Source organism: Gymnoscopelus microlampas, assembly GCF_963454915.1.
Source record: "Gymnoscopelus microlampas genome assembly, chromosome: 4".
Classification (NCBI taxonomy): Eukaryota; Metazoa; Chordata; class Actinopteri; order Myctophiformes; family Myctophidae; genus Gymnoscopelus; species Gymnoscopelus microlampas.
The window spans coordinates 52,571,493-52,596,277 of record NC_139941.1 but is presented as its reverse complement, the minus strand read 5'-3'; the positions used below and the strand labels follow the sequence as shown (position 1 = coordinate 52,596,277).

At 43.4% G+C, this 24,785-nt stretch overlaps 3 protein-coding genes across 5 annotated transcripts in view; 2 read left to right on the top strand and 1 right to left on the bottom strand.

Moving 5' to 3' along the window:
• LOC311044398 (H-2 class II histocompatibility antigen, E-S beta chain-like) overlaps nucleotides 1–24,785 on the top strand; it is a 162,246-nt gene that overhangs the window by 94,129 nt on the left and 43,332 nt on the right. The window lies entirely within an intron of this gene.
• On the top strand, nucleotides 1,081–15,864 carry zfand5a (zinc finger, AN1-type domain 5a). Of its 2 annotated transcripts, XM_084055957.1 has the most exons (7): nucleotides 1,081–1,285; nucleotides 1,318–1,358; nucleotides 7,553–7,714; nucleotides 10,121–10,232; nucleotides 11,222–11,307; nucleotides 13,975–14,118; nucleotides 15,313–15,864. In XM_084055957.1, the coding sequence occupies exons 3-7, from the start codon at nucleotides 7,555–7,557 to the stop codon at nucleotides 15,459–15,461; spliced, it is 651 nt and encodes a 216-aa protein (XP_083912083.1). In that variant the 5' UTR covers nucleotides 1,081–1,285; nucleotides 1,318–1,358; nucleotides 7,553–7,554; the 3' UTR covers nucleotides 15,462–15,864. The 2 variants fall into 2 exon arrangements, with proteins under 2 accessions (XP_083912083.1, XP_083912082.1); XM_084055956.1 differs by having other exon boundaries at nucleotides 1,081–1,358.
• LOC311044393 (uncharacterized protein) overlaps nucleotides 13,996–24,785 on the bottom strand; it is a 27,140-nt gene continuing 16,350 nt past the window's right edge. The window contains exon 10 of one of the 2 annotated variants that reach the window (XM_084055931.1): nucleotides 13,996–14,124. The gene's annotated coding sequence lies outside the window, so the exon portion shown is untranslated. The remainder of the gene's footprint in view (nucleotides 14,125–24,785) is intronic. The other variant, XM_084055932.1, reaches the window with a different exon arrangement.

The following is a 24,785-nucleotide window of genomic DNA, read 5'->3' as shown; positions in this document are numbered from 1 at the left end:
TTGACAAAGGACCCCAATGGAAACAATGGCTTTCTTGTTTTTTTTTAAATTCCTATTAGCTGACCTTGTATTGAACTGTACTTTCATGTGCTTTTTTTCTGCAAACGTCTAATAAAGTATTCAATCAATCAACCAATCAATCAGATATAATACTTTATTAAGTTTGTTAACAGTACAGGTACAGTCAACACAAAAAGCCCCATTGTGGTCCTTTGTATTCTATTCATCAGTAATAATAGGCTATTACTGTTACACATAATACATACAATACAATACATATTGGTACAAAACTCAGTAGCAGCAAAAGGTATATTTACAGAGAAAGGAGGAGTGGGGGCGGGCTTAGAGGATGAAAGTATGACTGCCAGGTAAATAAAACTAGCAAAATATGGTCATTCTTTCTGGCTGATATTAGAGATGTAACATCATAGATAGAGAACTTGGGATATTAATGGACACGTTTAAGTCTCTCGTCTCAAGCTGCTGTGACTGTTAATCTACAGTGTGACATTTGTAGTGTAGTGACCCCGCAGAAGACCCGGCCGTAACTTGCTTCTCCAAGGGAGCTACGTAGCTCTCTTGGCGTCGCTTGCATGCCGGTCTGCCGAGGCTGGAGACCGGGGTTCGATTCCAGCTCGGTGTGCGAAATGCTACATTGGTGTCAGAAGTGGGATACGAACCCATGCCTCCAAGGGAGACTGTTGAAGGGCCTTTATGTGAAGAACTACTGTATGAATGATAAAAATATATATATCAACTAGCTTAAATAACTAGACTACTTTCCCCAGTAACTTGATAATTATAGCTGAATAGCTACTGCACAACACTGATTATATAATAAATAGTATTTACAGACAGTAGCCTAAGTTGAATGGTCTACATGGCACTATTGTCTCACCAACAGCATGTTGTTCTGACCTGAAGTAATGAGTCAAGGCAATAAAAGTACCTCATGCGACGGCATTCGGGGGCACCGCGGGCAGCCAATGGTGACACGTTGTTCCAGCGGTGACGTCACGGGCCACTCCCCTTACTAAAGAAGGAAACAAACAGCCAGAGACAGACAGACAGACAGACAGTCACTCAGACAGACAGGGAGACAGACACACAGACAGAGAGACAGACGGAATTACAGCTCTCTATTCTCGGTCTCAAACGGAGGACACACCAAGGGAATATAAAGGACATTTAATCTGTTTCCCCACAATTCTTTTGTTTTACCGCTGAAGACCTGCGGATACAAGCTTTTTATTTAAGCTGAAGACTTTGCGGATACAAGCTTTTTATTTAAGCTGAAGACTTGCGGATACAAGCTTTTTATTCCTTCTGTCTTGGAGAATATAAGGTTTTATTTACAGGTGAGGATCTCTCTATGATGGATCGTGTTCTTTGTGTGTGTGTGTGTGTGTGTGTGTGTGTGTGTGTGTGTGTGTGTGTGTGTGTGTGTGTGTGTGTGTGTGTGTGTGTGTGTGTGTGTGTGTGTGTGTGTGTGTGGGAAGGGAACTACTGTGTTCAACAAAAGACCATTGTTAGAATTTTTATAATTTCCCCATTTTTTGTTTATTATCTTGTAATATCTGATCTGTAAACCGTTGTGTTTATTCTATTATATTCTATTACACAGAGATCAGACAGAAGGCTCTGTCTCTCTCTAATAATCACCAGCTCATAAACGTGACCTGTCTGTTGGATAGGAAAAACAAGGGGGGGGGGGGGTGTTGACTATCTGCTTCTTACTGAGGGGGGGTTAGGTGAAACTAAACACAATGACTGATTCATGTTAAAGAAAAGGATGATTTACTAACTCTATGAGCGTTAGATTGTTGTAACATGTTGGTTAATGTATGGTTGAGATGAGGAGCCATTGTCTGGTTGTGTTGTAGAGATAGAAGAGAAGGATCAGGCCTTTTGTCTGCTCTGTGTCCTAGACTGATCTCTGAACGAGGTTAGAATAGGATGTCTTAGGTTCTACTTTTATTCACTTTAACATCGTTTTCAGTGTATTTAATCCTAATGGACAGAGAGAGGAGTTAGAGGAGGGGGGGATAGGGGGGGCTTTGCTTTCTCTGTCTAAACAGGAAGCTAGAGGCTCTTTAGACAAAGGAGAGAAAGAAACAAAGAAACCTAAACATTAAGCCGCTATAATATATAGTTTATTGTTCTGTTATAAACATAGTGTAACATTGTATCAGTTGTATTGATCGATGATCAGTTACATTGTATCGTTCTAGTGTCGTCTCTCCCCTATAGGGCTGATGGCTACAATGTAGCAACTATAGCTCTGCGTCCTTTATTAAAGCTTACTGTAGGGTTTCTCCATCGCTTGCCGAAAGGGAAACAGATCTACTAAGTGGTGTGCTTGTAGATCTGTTCTTGTGTGACTGTGTGTAAAGTGATCCATAGGTCTGGTAGGATGTGGTGTAAAGCAGGCCTGGTTGGAGTGACTCAGTACTTTAGAAACATGATCTGATGTTCTGCTACCAGGCTAGAGGAGAGAACAATCATCCTTTATGTTGTTGCCCTGAAAACAACCAGCTTTAAATATAAATGACACCCTGTTGACCCCAAAGGCTGGAATTACAGTCTAAATGGCGTCATCATCTATCATAATCTGAGACTTTTCTGTGATCCCTACTATTACTATACTATTACTGCTCAATAACAGTCTGTGAGCCTTTTGTTAGAAACACGGTAACGGTGGAGAACATGACTTCCCTCCCTTCCCCCCTAAAGTCATTTAGATGCTTGTTTTGTGTGTCTTGTTATTGTGAAAGAAAGGTGAACCCCATGCATTACACATCATGGCGTCGTGCTGCTGAAGCATTGAGCCAGAGACTCAATCTATCTGCCAAGTTGATGGAAATCCCCTAACTTACCCTGTCTGTCTGCCTGTCTGCTGTAGGGGTTTCTCCTCTGTCTGTCTGTCTGTTTGTGTCTGTCTGTCTGCTGTGGGGGCTTCTCCTCTGTCTGTCTGTCTGCTGTAGGGCTTTCTCCTCTGTCTGTCTGTCTGCTGTGGGGGATTCTCGTCTGTCTGTCTGCTGTAGGGCTTTCTCCTCTGTCTGTCTGTCTGCTGTGGGGCTTCTCCTCTGTCTGTCTGCTGTGGGGCCTCTGTCTGTCTGTCTGCCTACCTGTCTGCCTGTCATTCATTCATTCAAACCTTTATTTATTCTCGAAAGACAGTGAGGTTGCCCTCATTTGCAGTGTCTGTCTGCTGTGGGGGCTTCTCCTGTCTGTCTGTCTGTCTGTCTGTCTGTCTGTCTGTCTGCTGTGGGGGCTTCTCCTGTCTGTCTGCTTTGGAGGCTTCTCCTGTGTCTGTCTGCCTACCTGTCTGTCTGTCATTCATTCATTCAAACCTTTATTTATTCTCGAAAGACAGTGAGTTTGCCATCATTTGCAGTGTCTGTCTGCTTTGGGGGCTTCTCCTGTCTGTCTGCCTGCTGTGGGGGCTTCTCCTCTGCCTGCCTGTCTGTCTGTCTGCTGTGGGGGCTTCTCCACTAAACATTTTTTTTTCTGGGGACCCCCTGGAACCCCCCAAGGACCCCTGGGGGTCCCTGGCCCCCACATTGAGAAACACTGGTGTAGTTTCAGGCTGGTCGTTCATTGTGGTGATAAGGAACAGATGTGTGTTGTTTGACTGACAGGTGGGCCCTAAACATGGGCTCCTGACAGCTGAGCTGACTGTCCATTGTTCCATTGTGTCGTTAGAGATGACGACACTTATTACAACCCAGCCCTAATGATGGCCCTAAGGGCCCCTAGGCCAACTTAAACCTCTGCTGTTGATGACTGAACAAAGACAGTCAAAAAATACAAAATAATCTAGTCCTTTAAAAAAAATCTGAACAGAAATGGATTTTAGTTTTGTTTGGCTCTCAGATAAATTGGCCAGCTAGATACGATACAGTGGAAACGATAACAGTTATCATTCTGTGTGTGTGTGTGTGTGTGTGTGTGTGTGTGTGTGTGTGTGTGTGAGTGTGTGTGGGAAGGGAACTACTGTGTTCTCGTGAGAGAGATACCGGTACTGACCCTTTTACAGGCACGCTAACACATGTTGTAATACAAAATGCATTCGTCACTGTCGTGTGTGTGTGTGTGTGTGTGTGTGTGTGTGTGTGTGTGTGTGTGCCTTGCATTTCTCAGCACAGTCAGCAGGCAAACACGTGACACAGTGGGAGAGAGAGAGAGGGAGAGAGAGAGAGAGCTTTGTGGGTTTTTCCTAGGAAACCCTTTGTTGACACGCCTGTGGTAGCATGCAGGCCAGAACAGAACAGAGTGAGAGAGAGAGGGGGGGGGGGTCTCTGAAGATTTAACAGGATTTTGTTTGTCCGTTGACTGAGGTCAGGACACCTCCAGGGGTCTGACAGGACATTCTGAAGCAACTGTGCCAGTCTCTCTCTCTCTCTCTCTCTCTCTCTAACTGGAACATTAGTCCTCCTCTAGCCTGGCTGTTTTACTGCCGTGCCGTGTTTGTGTCCGTGAGCAGAATACAGATAAGCCTCTGAAAGGCAGGTAGAAGACACAGTGTCACCACCAAGAAAGACAGTGTCACCACCAACCAACCAGCAGCTGCTGCTGCTGCCTCGTATACAGCAGCAGGACAACAGGTTCAGGGGTTGTTTATGCTAAAGGAACACGATACTCTGTGTGGGGGTGTGTGTGTGTGTGTGTGTGTGTGTGTGTGTGTAGTGCTGCTGCTGCTGCTGCTGCTGAGCCTTTAGTGGCCTGTTGCCAACGGTTAGTGGGTCTGTTTGTGTAGGAAAAAAAAAAACCTGAACGTCACATGTGTGTCATGGTGCCAGCAGGGGTGGTTAAAGAGGATTTGCTCAATAGTAGGCCTACATCCAAACAGACAGGATATTGCGTACTAACGCTAACACATCAAGGCCCTGTTCCTCCTAGCTGGCTGCCTGGTGGGGTTGTTTGTGCGTAACGTTGGTTGGTTGGTTCATTGTGTGGTTTTTTTTGTACGATTGCCTCAGAGAACTTCTTCTCCTCTCCCATTACACAACTTCCTGTCCCTGACGTGTAGTGTTTCTGCTGCAGTCAGAGCAAAGCGGAGGCAACGCAACGTCATGCAAACGCCTCTGTCACGTTTCCACACAACTTAGAGCCAGATGCTCCCCTTCCCCTTCTCTTCTGTGTGTGTTTGTGTGTGTGTGGGTGTGTGTGTGGGTGCTTGTGTGTGCCTATATGTTACTATACTTGTCAGGGCCAAACATACCCATGACAAGTATAGTAGAATTTGAGAAATAAGACCAAATGAGGACCATTTCCCCTGGTCCTCACATTAAGAGACATGGTTGTTTTTTAAAGGAGTAGTTCACCCCAAAAAAAATCTTATTTTCTATCAATTACACTACCCATGAAGCCCGTTTTTATCGCATGTCTAAGCCAATAATTTGATAACCGACGGTCTCTCCGCCGGTAGGAGACACAAAGGAGACTCTTTTGTGTCTCCTACTTGAGAGACTGTCAGTTGATCGAAAATAAGTCATTTTTTTGGGTGAACTACTCCTTTTAAAGGTTAAACATGATTTGGGGACTAGGAAATTATTCAGGTTGTGATTATTAGACATTAGGTTAGGTTTAGGGATTGAAGTTAAGAGTTTTCCCTATTTTATACTTGTCCTTAAATGTGGATGTCCCCACAGGTATAGCAATACAAACGTGTGTGCGTGTGCGTGTGCGTGTGTGTGCGCGCGTGCGTGCGTGTGCGTGTGTGTGCGTGTGTGTGTGTGTGTGGAAAAACGATGGAGGAAGTTTTGGATTACTGGTATCTCTCTTGTGGCGACAGAACCACAGTTAAACGGAACTGTTTAGAAACGGGTATTACTCAGAAGAAGAGGCGCTGTGCGTCTCGTCCTGAAACTCGTCGGTTCACCCCGTTCTTCCTCTCTCTCTCTGCCAGTAACACTCAGACATGTTCTAGCTCTGTTTCTCTCTCTCTCTCTCTCTCTGTGTGGGTGACATTCTGTGGGTGAGATAAAGTTATAAAAAAACATGTGCCTCTTTTATTACGTGTCTCTCTCTGGCAGGAGGAAACAACGAGGCTGAGGCTGATTGAGACACATTACCGTCCACACGTATTCATAATGACATATATGGTAATCATCATGGCACAAAGTGATGACTCATGAGTCGTCATAAAACCTTGATGCCAGAGTGGAGTTTAGCAAGAGGTTGGCGGTTCCTTTAGTTAACCCATTAAGACCGGGAACGCATCTATGTGTCATTTTTAGATGTCTTTGGCTATTCAAAAATAGTGAAAATTTATGGCAAAATCTTGGATTATATATTTTTTAAAGCGAACATTTGTAAAATATTTAGTTCCAGGAACCCCCAGAAGCAAAGATTAGATTTAAGTTAAGGGTCAACTCTCACATATCTCATGTGATTTTTCTCATGTTTTGAACCAGCTGATTCCCAAACCCAGCGGACCGTGAGGACGATACCGCAAGTCAGCGGACCCCCAAATAATTGACACAAAAACACTTCAGATTGTAACGAAAATAAAGGCTGTGAAGTGAAGGGGTCAGATGATGGACGAGGCTGCAAACGCTTTCGATATAAAAAAAGCAAAAAGAAAAGTGGGCTCTGGTCCAGAAGAGCTTCATGGGAACCACTGCCTGCCTTCAGGCCATCTCTCACAGATCTCACAGATCTCACAGATCTCGTCTGGTTTCCTTAATGTCACAGACAAACCAACATAAAGGCACACTGATGTTTGAGAGGCTGTTGTTATGGTCTCATCTGTGGGATGTCAGACAGAGCTGTGTGCCAGGTCTTCTATGAGCTTTGGGGGGGGGGGGGGGGGGGGGGTCACTAAACAAAGTTGCGGGACAGAGCGTAACGTGTCTCTTCTGCCAGAAGGTGCTGCTGAACCAGAACCAGAACAACAGTGTGGTTTGTTCCTGTGATGAACTCCTGCAGAGAAGTGTCCTCGTTCAGGACTGACTTCAGACAGACAGACAGACACCAGGCCCCGAGGGCAGACAGACAGACAGACAGGCTGACAGACAGACAGACACTCACAGTCAGGCAGCATGACCCGGGGCAGGCAGGCAGGCAGGCAGACAGACAGACAGACAGACAGACAGACAGACAGCTCTCCTCCTCACATTGTCATAGCACGCTTCTTCTCAACATGGGAGGGTCCTTGAGGCGGTTCCAGGTTAATTATAGAATCAGAATAGGCTGAGCCATTTTAACGCTGTGTACTCTGGCTGTTTTGAGAAGTTTGGAACACAAGTCTTATCTCATGAGGTCCCTGGCACAACGTGTGTTCAGACAGACGGGGGTCCAGCAGCAAAAACGCAGATCAATTTGGGGATCGATCTATGAAGTGTTGTGTTATGAAGCCCTCTGATGAGGACAGACTTCATTTGAGCAGGACTGAGATTGTTCTTTTGTCAGTTATATTGTCTTATGACTGCAGCAGATATCTGACTGTTTCATCACTTGTCTCGTGTGCAGAGGGTCCCACACACACCCACACACACACACACACACACATTTTAATTCTCTCTCTCTCTCTCTCTCTCTCTCTCAGCGATGGCCCAAGAGACGAACCAGAGCGCGGTGCCCATGCTTTGTGCCACTGGCTGTGGTTTCTATGGCAACCCCAGGACCAATGGCATGTGCTCCGTGTGCTACAAGGACCACCTGACACGGCAGCAGAGCAGCGACCGCATGAGCCCTATGGGTCCTATGGGTAAGAGACACACACACACACACGCACGCACGCGCGCGCACGCACGCACGCACGCACGCACGCACGCACGCACGCACGCACGCACGCACGCACGCACACGCACACGCACACGCACACGCACACACAGAGATGCCGGTGTCCATTTCATTGTGAATTCATAATTCATCATTGTCGTGAGTCATGAACACCCACAGGGCAATAATCTACCGTTTAATAGCACAAACCTTAGTTATTGTAGGCTGTTAACTATGTTGGGAATGTATTGCTACATCTAATAGATTCTATAAACCAATGGTTTTCATATCAAGGTCCGTTATTTATTGGGCATTTGAGCCACAGAACCACCGTTTGAAGAGATTTAGACTCTGACCCAAAACGTAGAATATTTTGTTGTCGTTGGATATGATTTTGTCCACAATTCCATCACGCTGTATTTGTGTTGGTACCATAGGAGAGATAACAGGCAAACGTTGATCAAAATAACAATTATTTAATTAAGTAATGCAGATGTTTAACAATCATTTAACTCTTGAGAGCGTAAAATGAAACCAAATGGACCCTTACGGGTCCATTTGGTTTCATTTTACGCTCTCAAGAGTTAAAGATCTATAATAAGGGTCCATTTGGTTACCAACTCTTCCATCATTTAGCTGGGGACCACCTGGAACCCCCTCAAGGACCACTGGTGGTCCCCGGACCACTGGTTGATAACCACTGCCACAAACAACCGACAGACAGAATGCTGCTGAGCTCGAATAATACATTTTATTTTGGCAAACCTCTCAAAGTGCTACAGGGTTTAAAACATCGGCATAAAACGCCAAAGGCAACCAGAGGACTACATGAGAGGGACCCTACTAGGCTGTGTTGATTTTGACAGCAAATTTTGATTTAGTTTTAGTCAATAGTCTTTTGAATAAAATTCCATTTAGTTTTTTTTTCCATTTAGTCAGCTGAGATGTTTTAGTTTTTGTCTAGTTTTAGTCGACTAAAATGTATTTTGGCGGTGCCTTGATGGCGTCATAATGGCTGATTTTACACTTGGTTGCATGCTGAAAATAGCCGATCTACAAGCTCACAACGCGTCGCGCTGCGACGCGTTGTGAGCTTGTAGATCGGCTACTTTCAGAGGGCAACACCCACGCACAACCGAGCATAATTTTTTTTTGTTGATGAAATCAACACTGCTAAAAGGTCAAATTAAAAACTAGGTCAAATCAGGGCATAGACTAAATGGAGGAAAAAAAGCCCAAGAATGCAACAAAATGGTTTACGAGCCAATTGTCAAACAAAAGTCATACATTATTTAGCACGGCTTTTGTATTTGCATTTTTAATTCAGGGCATCATCTACATGTCTCAGCTGGAGGCTAAAGAGGGAGGACATTGTTTTTATCTCCTCTCTCGCTCTCTCTCTCTCTCTCTGCCCTCTACCCTCCCTGTTGTTTCTCTCACTGTAATGAAAGACAGCTGTTTGCTACATGACAATGTACTGTGTGTGTGTGTGTGTGTGTGTGTGTGTGTGTGTGTGTGTGTGTGTGTGTGTGTGTGTGTGTGTGTTGTTGGGGGGGTTCACTCCCTCTCAAACCCCTCTAGGGGTCAAATGCTGCTGTTTTCCTTTCCAACATGTCTCTGGTAGAACCTCCTGCTAGAACTTGCCTTTTATGGACGACTTATTCGTTGTTGTCGGGCGGAAACCTTGTAAGCGGGAGGGGGGGGGGGGGCTGTGTTTCAATGGATCCAATGTAGTTATTATTTAGTCACAAAGCTCTTGTTAATACGTTTCAGTGGTTCAATATGTATGAAACCCACAGACATATTTAACCACTTTCACATTTTGCTAAACTAGTAAAAATAGCTGCTGCTCTACAAGCTCCTTTGAAATCAAATTAGGCTCAATGTGTCACAAAGTGACGCGTTGTGAGCCTATTTATTTTGCCTCTATTTTGAAAGTCCAAATGCGTCGCTTCACGCCGTGTTTCGGGCTTGCAGATCTACTACATTACATTACATTACAGTCATTTAGTAGACACTTTTATCCAAAGCGACTTACAATAAGTGCATTCAACATAGATAGGGAAGAAAACTACTAATCACCAGAAGTCTTAAGTGCATTCTCCTCTAAAACAAGCAACCAAGAGTATACCAATTAGCCTGGTAAACCCTCCCTCCGGAAATCGAAATGAGATTTCCGGAGGGAGGGTTTACCAGGCTATATACCAATAATATAAAAATGAAAACAAAAGCGTAAAATACGGAGATGAGAGGTTTTCTGCCCGACAGCAACGAAATATGACTTTTGATATATTTTGGGTTAATAGTCCAGCCCTCGTACAGATTTAATCTCTTGCTTTGTGGTTTTTCCACGTCTCATCATTGTCTCTTGTCTCTTTGTCTCCCCCTACAGGTGGTGCTGCTAGTGCTGCCTCAGAGGCCTCGGCCATCCTGAGACTAGAAGCCAGTCTAGCCGCCAAGGTGGACGCCTCGCCTGTCTCACTCTCTGCAGCAGACATGGCTAGGTACGTTCTATCGCCTGTCTCACTCTCTGCAGCAGACATGTCTAGGTCAGTTCTCTGAAGGCCTTTAAAGGGATGGTTTTCTATGGATTAGTCACCCCATGGGGAGACCACCCCATTCGGACGCTATCAATGCATTGAATGGGACATTGTTATCAGGACATGCTGACCTACTGACGGAGATGACTTATATAAAGTTAAAGACGGGGTGCCATGATTTTCAGTGACCCCCCCCCCCCCCCCCCCAAAACATAATCATCAGGTATTATGGTTATACTAGGAGGACACGCCTCCAGTTCATTAAGCATACCTGGTTCTCACCTTAGCACCTCCCACCTGAACCAGTCCCCCCGCCTCCTCCTACAAGACCACCCATCTGTCCTAGTCCCTCCTCCTCCTGCTCATGCCCACCTGTTGTGTTATGATAATGAGGGGGAGGGTATATTTCTACTGTGTCATTAAAGCGCTGTTTTTCTATTGGCACGTTTGACCCTCAAGGTTTCAGCCTCCAGGAAGAAACTCAAAATAGTCAGAAGACATAAAACACCATAAAGCTACATTTTGGGGCTCTGGCTCATGGACTATAAGTCAAGAATTTGATGACCAGCAACGGTTCCGGTAGGAGACACAAAGGAGACTTAAAGGAGGACACAAAGAAGGAGACTCTTTGTGTCTCCAACCGGAACCGCTGCCAGTCATCAAATGATTGGCTTAGGAATGCAACAAAAACAAATTAATATTCATGAATTCAAGTCTCCCTGAGGTGACTAATCGATAGAAAAATACTCATTTTGGGGGTGAACTATCCCTTTAACTAATCCCTTTGTCCTTCAACTCGCATCAAAATGACAAGAATTCATTCAGCACCTATATTTATATTTAGCTCAGAACAAGGTGTGAGTCAAAGAGAGAAGGAAGAAAGGCTGTCAGGTGTGTTGCATTGCATTGTGTCCCGACTTATCCCGCTTCCTGTCTCTCTCATCTCCCTGTAGAACTATTCAAGGCTCTCTTCCGGTGACTCAGCAAATGACAGAGATGAGCATCTCGAGAGAGAACAAGCCGGAACCCCTAGAGCCTGGTAAGTCATGCGCGCACACACACACGCACGCACACACGTTCAGTGTGCCACTGGCAGACACACACACCCTCTAAAGCAGTGGCTCTCAAACTGTTTCATGTCAAGGACCCCCAAAACGATATTTATTTGGCTGCGGACCCCCATCTCAAAACATGTTGTGCCAGGGACCTCCCAGAAGCAAAGTTTTGAGTTACAAATGTTCACTTTAAAAATCTGTATTATTCAAAGATATTCACAAATTTTCACGATTTTTGTAAAATAGCAGATCCACAAGCTCATATCGTGGAACTCGTGCCGCGCTATTGAGCGTGTATATCTGCTATTTTTGAAGGTTAAAATTATGGTGATGCTAATTTAGTAGCTGGCAACCCCCTGGTACCCCCCCCCCCCCAGGACCCCTGGGGGTCCCCACTTTGTTTTCCTTTCCAACATGGACCCCACTTTGAGAACCACTGCTCTAGCCTCTCAAGGCAAACATTGCTCGGTGCGTGTGACCCACTTCAGGGGCTGGGGGTTTATTTTCGACGTTGCCCTCTGGCATACCTTCGACCCACAGCTATCACTTTTCCTTGACGGCCTCCTAAGATATACAGGAGGCCGTCTAGCAGTGGTGGAAAAAGTACTCAAATGTTTTACTTAAGTAAAAGTATCAATACTGCAGTGTAGAAGTACTCTGTTACAAGTAAGTGTCCGGAATTCAACATTTACTTGAGAAAAAGTACAAAGGTATTGGTATCAAAATGTACTTAAAGTACCAAAAGTTAAAGTAGTAAAATGTTTGAAAATAGCAGATCTACAAGCTCACAACGCGCCGCGATGCGACGCGTTGTGAGCTTGTAGATCGGCTATTTTCAAATAGCCTAGGTATAAAATAGGGCTGAAGTGGTTAATGTATGTTTTATAATATAATAATTTATATCTGCAAAGTAACTTACGGTAGTAACTAACGTTTTCAAATAATTGTAGTGGAGTAAAAGTACAATATTTGCCTCTGAGATGTAGTGGAGTAGAAGTAAAAGTATTGAAAATTGGAAATACTCCAGGAAAGTAAAAGTGCCTCAAAATTGTGCTCAAGTAAAGTACTTGAGTAAATGTACTTAGTTACTTTACACCACTGCTGTCTAGAAATAAAAGCCTGCTTCAAAAAAAGACCTCCTGGCTTCAGTGGAGGGCCGTTGAGATTCTTCGATGCCCTCGGCGTGCCAAACGCTTTCTCAGAACGACACGCTATCCTCTGCCAAGCATATCATCTCTGTGTCGGCGTGGAAAACTTGTATGTCCAAAAACTGTTTACTCTTCAGGGATTCAATTTCAAAAACATCAAAAAGTAACGGATCTACAAGCTCTCAGCGTTTCAAGCGTATAGATCTGATACTTTTGATGTTTTTGTGTGACGCTGTAGTTATGATCAAGTAGGGACTTTAATTAAAGAAAAAAACACAAACAGTCAGAATATGGAAATAAGAGGTTTCTGCACCGACCGCAACGGTATAGGGTTCATGTTGTGGGAGGGGCCTAAGCAGAGGTGGTGACGGGTACAGTGAGTTGAAGCCAATTGCAGTAACACAACTCTGGATATATACACTTGAACCCTAGCGCCCCTATTCCGGGGGGGGGGGGGGGGGGCATTCGCCGGAAGTAGCCGATCTACAAGTTCACAGCACTGCCACTCTGTGAGCTTGTAGATCGGCCATTTCCAGCGAAGACATTTGGTGTAGAGGGACAAAAAAAAATGCAGACCAAGACAACTCTGATCAACTTTTACTAAGTATAGAGGGTTTTAATATGAGATAGATATTAGATCAATCAATTAGTATAAAGCTGGAGTGAATAGGGAAGTTAATAAACATGCATACTGGTGTGGTTAGGTGTGTACTTTGAACATAAGATTTAGGATTTTTCTTAACGTTGCATGTGTGAAATATTTGACAAGGTTGGCATGGTAGATTTGCAAAGTGCCGCACCGGCAAACAACTTTCGGTCAAAATGTCCTCTCAGTACAGGGTTGTGTAGCATGGAATGGCCTTCCTCTGCGTATAAGGGATTGTGCTACATGTCCATCTTTTAAATTCAATCTGAAAAGATGGTTGCTTGAAAACCAAAGCTGCAACCATTTGTGATCATGTTTTAGGCTTATCTTTATGCTGTGTTCCCTATGTAATGTTATGTAAATGTATTCCACCGTTTGTCTGTCTGTTTTCTGATTTTATGTTTAGTGTGAGGACTGCGGATGAAAATTAGCATCTTTGCTAAATCCGGTGTATTTACGTCCATGTGACGTCCATTAATATGCTCTGTCCTGTCCAAATAAACAAATAAAGTAAGATTTGGGATATTTACCGAAGGCCCAGATGTATTTTAGCGTTAAGCAGTATAATAATACTTGGTCGATCTACAACGAGGCAACACTTGAGCTTACAGATCTGCTAATTTTGGAACATTTTGGCCGATAATGAACATGCACCAGAATAGGAACGCCAGAGGGTTATAAACGTGGTTTAAGAGAAGTTGCTCTTGCATGCGAATGGGAGGAGATGTGGTCGTCTACACCCACCACAGGCCATCATGTGACCAGGACCACAGTAAACATGGGAACTGGCACAAAAAAAATAAAACGTGCCTTAAGTATTTTTGGTGTCTGATGTTTCTTCTTCCTTCTCGTTGTAGTTGTGAGCCAGCCCACTGCGTCTAGTGCCAGCCCCGTAGCTTCTTCTTCTTCTGCTTCTTCCGGCGCCGAGGACGGCAAGGGGGACGGGAACAAACCCAAGAAGGCCCGGTGCTTCATGTGCCGCAAGAGGGTCGGCCTGACAGGTGAGCCTGGGAAACACAATTTACTATTTTTTTTTTTTTTTACCTTTATTTAACAAGTAAAATCACATTGAGACCATAGTCTCTTTTGCGAGTGTGCACTGGCCAAGAGAAGAGGCAAATAAATGTTACACAGCTCTGCCAGTAACAACAAATACAGGACATGACAAAGACAAACATATGACATCCGTAATACCAAAAACCTACTACCGACTGAGGCTCAGAGAGAGTCTAAATAGCACCGAATACAGACTATTAAAAGGCTAATAACAACAATACATCATGAAACTACTAAGCTAATATAAAACTAAGATCACAGCATTTGCTACTCGTCAAAGCAGGAGCGATGGCTGGAGAGTGTGCCCATGGCGATCCTCTTAAAAGTCACTAGGGGGATCAGAGAAGCCAAATCTGGTCTGTAGATCATTCCACGACCAGGGCCCAAAAAACGCAAGGCTTTTTTTCCCTGCCTCAGATTTGGTATTGGGTACGACGTAGCGCATCCAAGCATTTTATCTGAGGTTAAGCGAATTTTGGACTAGTTCAAATGTTGAACAAATGTAAATACTTACTTTAGCAAGTGAGTATTTACTTTTTGTAGAAAAGTATTGATATATTTTAAATCAGGGGTCTTCAACAGGGGGTCCGGGACCCCTAGGAAGTCCTCAGAGATATTGCAGGGGGTCTGCCAAATCTTTGTGTGATATGGATTTTTTTTTTACCACTTCAAGCCTAGAATATCTATTCTGAGGGGAACATTAGCCGCGAGGCGTTGTGTGCTTGTAGATCGGCTATTTTTCAGTGGTTAAATGTCTGAAATAAACAAAAACATGAATTCACACAACACTTGATAGTCTAAGAAGCTATCTATGAAATCTATGAAAAGGTTTAATCTGCAACACAACTTTACACAATATGTAGTGGGGGTCCTTGCTTCATCTCTCTCTCAGGGGTCCTTGGCCAGAAAAACGTTGAAGACCCCTGTTTTAAATGATTTGTTAAAATGTTCTGCTATAACGAGATGCCTAAAAATAGGCCAGGCAGGAATTGGTTCTAATAGATCTGCTTATTCATGTCTCTGATTGTCACAGACTGTGTCAGTGTAATGTGAGTCACGGTACATTTGGTGTTAAAAACCACCTGGTTCAAACAGCTGTTGGCCTTTGTGACCTCTGTGTGTTTTTGCTTGCTGCCCAGGGTTCGACTGCCGCTGTGGCAACCTGTTCTGCGGGATCCATCGGTACTCTGACAAGCACAACTGTCCCTACGACTACAAGGCAGAGGCCGCCGCCAAGATCCGCAAAGAGAACCCCGTGGTGGTCGCCGACAAGATCCAGAGAATATAAGAGGAGCCCCGTGGTTGGTCGCTGACGAGATCCCAGAGAATATTAGAGGAGGAGGAGCAACAACGGCCACGACGACATAAAACCATGATGAAAAACCTTTTGACTAAAGACTGGAGTATGAGTGCGAACATTGGACATGAACACTGGCATGGGTGGTTAACAAAGGATTTAAAAGAAAAAAACACACAAAGGACTCGATCTTTAAGATGCTGCCTCGAGAAAAAAAATTAAGGAAAAGAGAAGAAAAAAAGTAAAAGGTCCTGTTTGAGGGCGATGCATGAATGATCACTTTTCTCCTTTATTTTTGATGAATTCATTAGTTTGTTTTATCCTACCTTTTCCTGTGGTGTGTCTTTGCCGCTCTTTTGATCGTTTTTCTTTTCTTTAAATTTTTTTTTTTTTTTTAAAGTATGTTTAATGTATCGTCTTATTATTACAGAGCAGCCCAGGTGAACTGTGCTAGATATGCTGTGCTCCTCTCTCACCTAAAACCAGGCGCCATTTTGTGCCAAACCGCAGGGCAGCCATTTTGTTTTGACCATGTCAACGCGTGGCATAAAGCTTGACGGGTCTTTCAACCTTTTGCATTCAGATGTCACAACAACAACAACATCAACGCCAGAGCTGTGGCCCTCCGTTCCGTTCTGTGACCCTTTCGTTCTGTGTTCCGTTTAGTATTGAAGTCAGATGACAACTAACGCCCCACTATGCACAAGGGGCTTTGTGTCGATTTGTCTCTGTCTCTCCTAGCTTTACCTACCTCACAGCCGAATGCTTCAATCTTCATTTTTCTTCCCCGCTCGACTCCTCTCTTTTCTCAGAATCTCATCAAGAGAGCCTGGGACAAAAACGACGGGTCATTGTGACCCGCACGTTTTTTCTACTCTGAGCCAGCCGTTACCTCGGTGACTCTGAGACAGCACGCCCGCCTGCGGGGCTGCAGGTCATCTCGACAGCCATGAACGACCTGATCGAGGTCGTTCATGTTTTTCGAGAGGCGAAAGGCGTCATAGAAATAGAACCGGGGACAGAATAACTACTTCAATTTGCCACTGGCCTCTTTATCGCTGAACTTGTGAGTGACGGTAATGTGGTGAAGGAGGCTCCCCTGCTGCTCTGAGCTCAGATTGTAGGCCATGCCGTTCACACTGGAAGCCCAAATCTGATATTTTGTTAATATCCAGATTTGCAATCAGATTGTTTTTTTTATGAAGAACCACATAATAAACAAGAGATTTGTCATCAGATATTAATCTGATTTCAAACCAACTAGAAATGTGGTTCAAATCTGATTCGCAAAAAAATCGTATCCGATTTCCAAACTTGCGTCTCAAGTCTTGTGCCAAAAATAGCCGATCCAGCAGCTCGCCGTGAGCTTGTAGATCAGCTATTCTTGGCACCTGAATACACTAATCCAACGTGATCCCTTGCAAACGACAGTGTGGACGGTCAGTACCTAAAGATCAGATCTGAGAGACTACAGATCAGATCAGGCCTGCAGTCATGGACTCCGTTGATAGCTCGGGGGCGGAGGGCTGGTTTTAAGGTGATCCTGGGGGGCCGGAGGGGAGGGGAAAGCACCGCCTCTCTCCCTGGGGGGCTCACTGTATGTGGAGAGGGGGGGGGGGGGGGGGGGGGTGTGGATGAATGGGATAAATGCATGGGTTACCGTTCGTTATCTGCAATAGTGTGTAAAGCAACATTTGAATGAATTGTAACGGCTTTGGCGTCACTCGACTAGTGTTTATTTTTTTTGGGGTCATTTCTATCCACTGAGGTTTTTTTTTCCTGTTGAAATTATGTTTTCATTTTCTATTTTTATTTTCCGTTGGTTATAGTACTGATGTTAGCACATGTATTCAGTGCGTTCGTGGAATTAGGGTATGTGAGCCATGCTATGTATTATTTTTTTTGTATGTATGCGGCGCTAACAGAACGTTTGTGTGAGCACAGATTGGTCTGTGTGTGTGTGTGTGTGTGTGTGTGTGTGTGTGTGATGTACGCGAACCCTTTGGTCTGTGGAGCTAGCCGGTTTTAACAGCACATGTTTACAGGACTTCCGGAGCATGCCGAGTTAGATTTATGAGAAATACTACACCTGGACTTAGATGTAATTTCAATTCTCATCTCTCTCTTCTTAACAGCTGTTGATCTGTGTGTGTGTGTGTGTGTGTGTGTGTGTGTGTGTGTGTGTGTGTGTGTGTGTGTGTGTGTGTGTGTGTGTGTGTGTGTGTCTGCAATAGAGCACTGTAGACAAGCGTGTGTGTGTTGTGTGTGCACGTGTGTGCGTGCATGTGCACGTACCAGGTGTGAGAAGTGTGATGTTTTCATGGCTGCCTGAGATGTGGAAAACAAAATGTTTGTAACTTGTGTTGATCCTGTTTTTTTTTCTCTTCCTGTGAGGATGTGAGTTTTTTTCCTTCTCTTTTTCATTTAAAAGAAAGAAAAAAACAACTGTATGTATCCGTTTGAGGTCCCCCCCCCGTTATGATTCTTAGTTATATGCAAATTTGTACAAAAAAAGAAAAAACAACAAACTGTGTTGATATTTATGTATTACATATAATCTTGCTATCCAGCATTACAGCAGAATTGTATCATGTAAATAAAACCATGTACAGAGAGACATTACAAACGCCTCGTCATGTCGTCCATTCTGCAGTATTTATAATGACACGTTTTGGTCTAAAATTATATCTGTGTCATACAATGCTATGCCACTCTTATCCATGGGTCAGGTTTAAAATCTTTCCATTGTTTTTAGTATTTTGTGCCGATTCACTCATGCAGGCGTACACAGCGAATCTGGAAATAACGTTTGAAACGTTCATTGAAGGCAGTGTTGTTGGAAAAGGAATCCATCTGGAGACGTTGCCATTATGTGATTGTCGTGTTATCGTGTCTGAGCTACGAGTGATTATGAAGACCCGCCTTACCCGTCTGATTGGCTCCCTGGCAGGCATAGTTTTACTGAGGTTAAGGTTAGGTTTAGACATAGTTTTACTGAGGTTAAGGTTAGGTTTAAACATAGTTTTACTGAGGTTAAGGTTAGGTTTAGACATAGTTTTACTGAGGTTAAGGTTAGGTTTAGACATAGTTTTACTGAGGTTAAGGTTAGGTTTAGGCATAGTTTTACTGAGGTTAAGGTTAGGTTTAGACATAGTTTTACTGAGGTTACGGTTAGGTTTAGACATAGTTTTACTGAGGTTAAGGTTACGTTTAGACATAGTTTTACTGAGGTTAAGGTTACGTTTAGACATAGTTTTACTGAGGTTAAGGTTAGGTTTAGACATAGTTTTACTGAGGTTAGGGTTAGGTTTAGACATAGTTTTACTGAGGTTAAGGTTAGGTTTAGACATAGTTTTACTGAGGTTAAGGTTAGGTTTAGACATAGTTTTACTGAGGTTAGGGTTAGGTTTAGACATAGTCAATCACAGCGACTACTGGCCAATCACAGCGGGTTTTGCCTAGAAATGAAGTGGGATCTATAATAACGCCTGAGCTACCAGTACTACCTCATGGATTAACACATTCAATTCTGGAACGCATCTGTGTCATTGATTGATCGAATACTTTATTAGCATTTTGCAAAAAAAAAAGCACAGGAAAGTACAGTTCAATAAGGTCTGCTAAGAGGATTTAAAACCCAAGAAAGCCTATGGCTTGTTTCCATTGGGGTCCTTTGTACTCAATTCATCGAAAAAACACTGTAGTATGATCAAGTAGGGGATGGGGACAAAGTTGGAAAATGGAGATAAGAGGTTTCTGCCGCGACAGCAATGATATGCTTTGAGTTTCAAGCAGGAAAAGTTTGGGAGCCGCTGATCCTAACGCTCTGCTTATCTAGGCCAAGGCAAGAGACAAAGGTTGGCACCACGCTGCAGGCAGCATGGGACCCAGCTAGCACTGCATGTTTAGGAGACACACACACACACACACAGTGTGTGTTTTCTCACACTCCCGGAGCTCTGGGGAGTGTGTGTGTGTGTGTGTGTGTGTGTGTGTGTGTGTGTGTGTGTGTGTGTGTGTGTGTGTGTGTGTGTGTGTGTGTGTGTGCGCAGATGGCGTCACAAGCAGCAGCTGCTCTGGCAGCTGAGGTGTGTCAGGCTGAGCATCTGTTTGAAGAGCCCGGCAGCCCAGGGTTGCCATGTCAACTTTATCATAGCCCAATTTGGGCTTGTTTTTTCCTGTGTAGTCGCTTAATATTAGTAGTTAGTTGCCCCGATATTAAGCGACTTCTCTGCGTACCCCCCCGTCAGAAAATATGTTGTGCCTGTGACCCCCATACAAGATTTGTGTTGTTGAAATGTTTCAAAAACATTCCATGTTTTTTTCCGCCAAGATTTGTTTGAAAATATCAGATGTGTATATGTTTAAAGTGGTTAAACTGATCTCGATGCTATATTAACTAAGGGCGAGTGGCGACTAGGCCACTCATGTGGCTTGTTGGGCTTGTTTTCGTAGAACCGACCGCTTGTTCCTCTCGCAAGATCTGGCAACGCCGCCGGCAGCCCATAGAGTATAGCCTCCTCAGGGTCAAATGACCCTCTGGGGCGCCAGGTCCAACCTGTTCCATGCTGCTTTGAACTGCTGATGTCTTAATATAAGTGAAGCAGCAACCATGGGTGGGAAAAGTACTCTGAAGTACTCTGTAAAAGCATTATCACAATGTAGAAATATCTGCTACAAGTGAAAGTCCTGATTCGGAATCTTACTTGAGTAAAAGTACAATATTTTTGTCATCAAAATATACGTGAATTACCAAAAGTAAAAGTACTCATTATGCAGAATGTTCTTCTTCATTTCTTTCTCCAAAATGCTTTCAAAATCTTTCAAAAACAGCACAACACAATCTGCAATTTTCTGTATATAAAGCATTGAAAAATGGAAATGCTTAAGTAAAGTAAAAGTACCTACAAATTGTACAGTACTTGAGTATTTGCACCTGAATCCTAGCGGCCTGAATTGCCTCCCTTGGCCAGGGCGGGGTTTCCCTTTAGGATGAGAGGGCCAGACCAGGTGCTTACAAAAGCCATTAACCACTTAAACCATTATCATATAATATATGGTTCAAGTGGTTTAATAAAACCATATAATATTATGGTTTAATTGGTTTAATAAAACCCTATAATATTATGGTCCGAGTGCTTAATGCCTTCTGTCAACTAAGTGTAGTTGACGGGAAGGAGTCCTCCAGGGCTCTTTCCTCTTTTTCCTTCTACACCAAATCTCCCGAACAAGGACGCTAAGGTTCAAATCTCCCAGAACAAGGATGCTAGGGTTCTAATCCCCCAGAACAAGAATTCTAGGGTTCAAATCTCCCAGAACAAGGATGCTAGGGTTCGAATGGTTTCAGTTGGAAAGAAACCTCCAGCAGAATCTGTACTGTCTCCAGGCAGGTTTGAACCATCTGTAGATTATGACCCTGTCACCAGGCAGGTGAACCATCTATAGATTATGACCCTGTCTCCAGGCAGGTGAACCATCTGTAGATTATGACCCTGCAACATGTCTGTTGAATCATACGTTTAATCAAACCCTTGTTTACAAGATAATAGGATTTTGTTATTTATAAACACTTTCAACCTGAGATCTTGTAGATCGCCTACGTATTAAAAAAGAGAGAGAGAGAGAGAGAGAGATGGAGAGAAAGGGGGAGAGAGAAAGAGGGAGAGGGTTGAGGCCGATGGTTGAGGCAGAGGAAGTAAGGTGAGCCGGGTTCAGTGGTTGGAGGTGGGGTTTAAAGAGGAGTGGTCACTAAGGAAGAGTGGGCACCTCAATGTGAAAATGTGCTATTTTGTCCAAAATGTAAAAAAAACATTTTTTTGTAGAAATATTATTATTAGACCTTAATTGTGAAATGTTCAATCATGCTCTAATTATGTATACGAAACATTACTTAAGTTTTCCGTTTTCCAATTATTCTTTTATTTAACATTTTGGACCAAATAGCCGATTTGACATGGAGGTGCCCACTCTTCTTCCTTAGTGCCCTCTCTGGTCTCCCTAATCTTCCATTGAGACATTTAGACTCAGGTCTGACACCTGCTGGTTGATAAGTGTAATAGCTCTCCCCTGGCACAGTGGGGATTGGCTCTTAGCTGAGTGCTAGAGATGTGTTAGAGTCCCACAGCAGGTAGGATTTACAAGTTAGGGATTAGAGCTGTAAATTGTGAGAGTGCTGCTGTCGAAGAAACCGTAACTCATACTGGGCCCTGAGTCCCTAAGTAATCCCTGTCCCCAGTGGTGTAAAGTAACTAAGTACATTTACTTAAGTACTGTACTTAAGGAAACATTTTAAGTACTTTTACTTGTACTCCACTACATCTCAGAGGCAAATATTGTACTTTTACTACACTAAAATTATTTGAAAACTTTAGTTACTAGTTACTTGGTAGATTTTGATATTACAAAACATACATTAACCACTTCAGCCCTATTTAAACTTTGGCTATTTGAAAATAGCCGATCTACAACCTCACAACGATGTGACGCGTTGTAAATCTGCTATTTTCAAAACATTTTTGTACATTTTAGACATAATGATAACTTGTGAAACAGGAAATTCTGCATAACATAAGTACTTTTACTTTTGGTTAAGTACAGTTTGATGCCAATACAAATTTTGATTACCGAACTTTTACTTGTAACAGTAAGTACTTCTGCGTAACATTGCATTATTGATACTTTTACTTAAGTAGAACATTCGAGTACTTTTTCCACCACTGCCTGTCCCTTCTGAGGACCTGAGGGGGACACTACAATGTCCCTTCTGAAAATCACTCACCCTACCTTTAAGTAAAAGTACTTCTATCACTATTGATAAGAAGCCACCTGGCCAGTGGAGGGAGGAGCCAGATGAGTATTAAAGGTGGTGTTTCAGAGGCTTTAGCCCTCATGCTATTTCCAGACAGGATGACACAGCTCTTTTATCTCTGTGTGTGCAGCTCAGCACCTTAAAGAGTTTAACATGAGTTATTTGTGGGCTGAAATAATCATAGCGTGCATTAAGGTTCAGGAGGAGCTGCTTTGAAGCAGAGACACAGTTAGTCAGTCAGTCAGTCAGTCAGTCAGTCAGTCAGTCAGTCACACAGAACAACAACACAGGCCTGAGGCCTGGAGACAGAGAGGAACATGTTGGAGGAACAGGATAGAGATAAGAGAGGGAGAGGGGGGGGGCAAGATCACACTAGACTAGATCATACAGTAGCAGTGCTGATTTTGTCGACTAAAACTATAACGAAAAATGTTGGTCGAATACCTTTTCTCACTGATGAAAACTAAAGACTAATTATACTGACAATATCGTCAACAAATAAAAACTAGACAAAAATGTTTGTGAGGGACTAGTGGAGAGGAGATCCATTAGAACTAAAAGACAAGTCGTTTTATGTTTGGTTGTGCTCGGGTGTTGCACTCTGAAAATAGCAGATCTACAAGCAGATCTGCTATTTTCAGCATGCAACCAAGTGCCGCTACGACGCCATCAAGCCCCGACAAAATACATTTTAGTCGACTATAATCTTATATTTAGTCAACTAAAACTAGACTAACAGTAAAACATTTCAGATGACTAAAATGTGACTAAAACTAAATGGAATTGTATTCAAAAGAATTTGACTAAAACTAAATCAAACTTTGCTGTCAAAATCAATCAGTAGATTGCATGCGCACACACACACACACACACACACACACACACACACACACACACACACACAGTGTGTACGGTTGCCAACCGTCCCAATCAAAGACTCACATCTTACAAGTTCAAACAGCTCATATACATAATAATATAATACAGGTTGTTATTTAACCACTTCAACCTTCTGGACTTGGTAGACCTGAGTTGTCTCTTTACGCCACATTCATTTGCCAAAAATAGCCGATCTGCAAGCTCACAAGGCGTCGCAAACGTGACGCCTTGTGGTGCAGAGTGAGTTCAGTGGTCAGGAGATGGGGGTGAGGGGAGTGTGACCTGAGAATAGACTAGACTAGGATGACCTGAGGTTATCTTTCCTGGAGTGTAATCAGATTAGAGCGGTCTCTGAGGGCTTGCTTGTTCGCTCACCCACCCACCTTAACTAGCTAGCTAGCTTGCTAACTTGCTCACTCACTCCTCTGCCATGCAGGAACCATCAACAATCATAATAATCATCCAGGAAGCTGCTGTTATAACTCGAGGATTACAGGACTTGTGTGGCGAGAATGAGAGAGAGTGAAACAGAGAGAATAATAATAATAACACTACGAGAGGACGACATCATAGTGACTATATCCAAATGACAGGTTGAGACACAAGAACAACAGCAGTGAATTAAAGAGTGTAATGCCAGAGCGACCTGCTGGTTAGTTACTGTATGAAGAGACTCAACACTTTGGTAAACATGTCTCTCCTCTGGTAGGGCCCACATCTCAGATATCGTTGGGCGGAAACCGGATGTCCAAAACATTTCAGTAAAATGGAACCTGGTGTTTCTAATGGATCCAATGTAGTTAACATTTAGTCACAAGCTTATCTTTGTTAATACTTTTTCATTGGTTCAATATTTATAAAACCCACAGACAAATGTTAACCACTTTCACAAGGTTTTCAAAAATAGCAGATCTAGACGGGGCAATTTCCACTAATTAACGTGATCTAACGGCCAAGTAGAGCATGAATTAAGGGGGCGGGGTATTCATAGTTGAAATATGGAGATTCAGGGTTTATGCCCGACAGTGATGAAATTATCGTTGTTGTTGGCAGAAACCTCTTATCTCTACTACACACTTTCTTGCGTTTTTATTGTAAATTAATGTCCTATACTTGATCATAACTACAGCGTCGCACAAAAGCATCAAAAGTATAGCAGATCCACATGCTCCACGCCGCGTTTCCAAGCTTGTAGATCTGCTACCGAGCGTAAGTTTTTCACATGTATGTTCCTAAACAGTGCATCTGACTGACAATAAAGCAGTGGTTGTCAACCAGTGGTCCGGGGACCACCAGTGGTCCTTGAGGGGGTACCAGGGGGTCCCCAGCAAAATGTGTTAACATAGCGTCACAATCATCTTAACCACTTAGCTTTGGCTATTCAAAAATAGCAGATCTACAAGCTCATAGCGTGGCACTCGGTGAAAATGTGTGCAAATCTTTGAACATATATCTTTTTTTAAAGCGAACATTTTTAACTCAAATCTTTGCTCCTGGGGGTCCCTGGAATAACATTTTCCACGGCCAAATGTATATCAATTTAGGGGTCCTTGGCATGAAAAAGGTTGAAAAGCACTGCAATAAAGTGAATCTGAATCTTTTGAATCCTGAACAGTAACAGTTTTGGA

What these genes read in the sequence shown, in the direction of transcription:
- zfand5a (XM_084055957.1), top strand. Translation starts at nt 7,555, where the DNA reads ATGGCCCAAGAGACGAACCAGAGCGCGGTGCCCATGCTTTGTGCCACT. An exon ending in GCCGGAACCCCTAGAGCCTG is followed by an intron (nt 11,308 to 13,974) that starts GTAAGTCATGCG and finishes TTCTCGTTGTAG; the next exon opens with TTGTGAGCCAGCCCACTGCG. An exon ending in CAAGAGGGTCGGCCTGACAG is followed by an intron (nt 14,119 to 15,312) that starts GTGAGCCTGGGA and finishes CTTGCTGCCCAG; the next exon opens with GGTTCGACTGCCGCTGTGGC.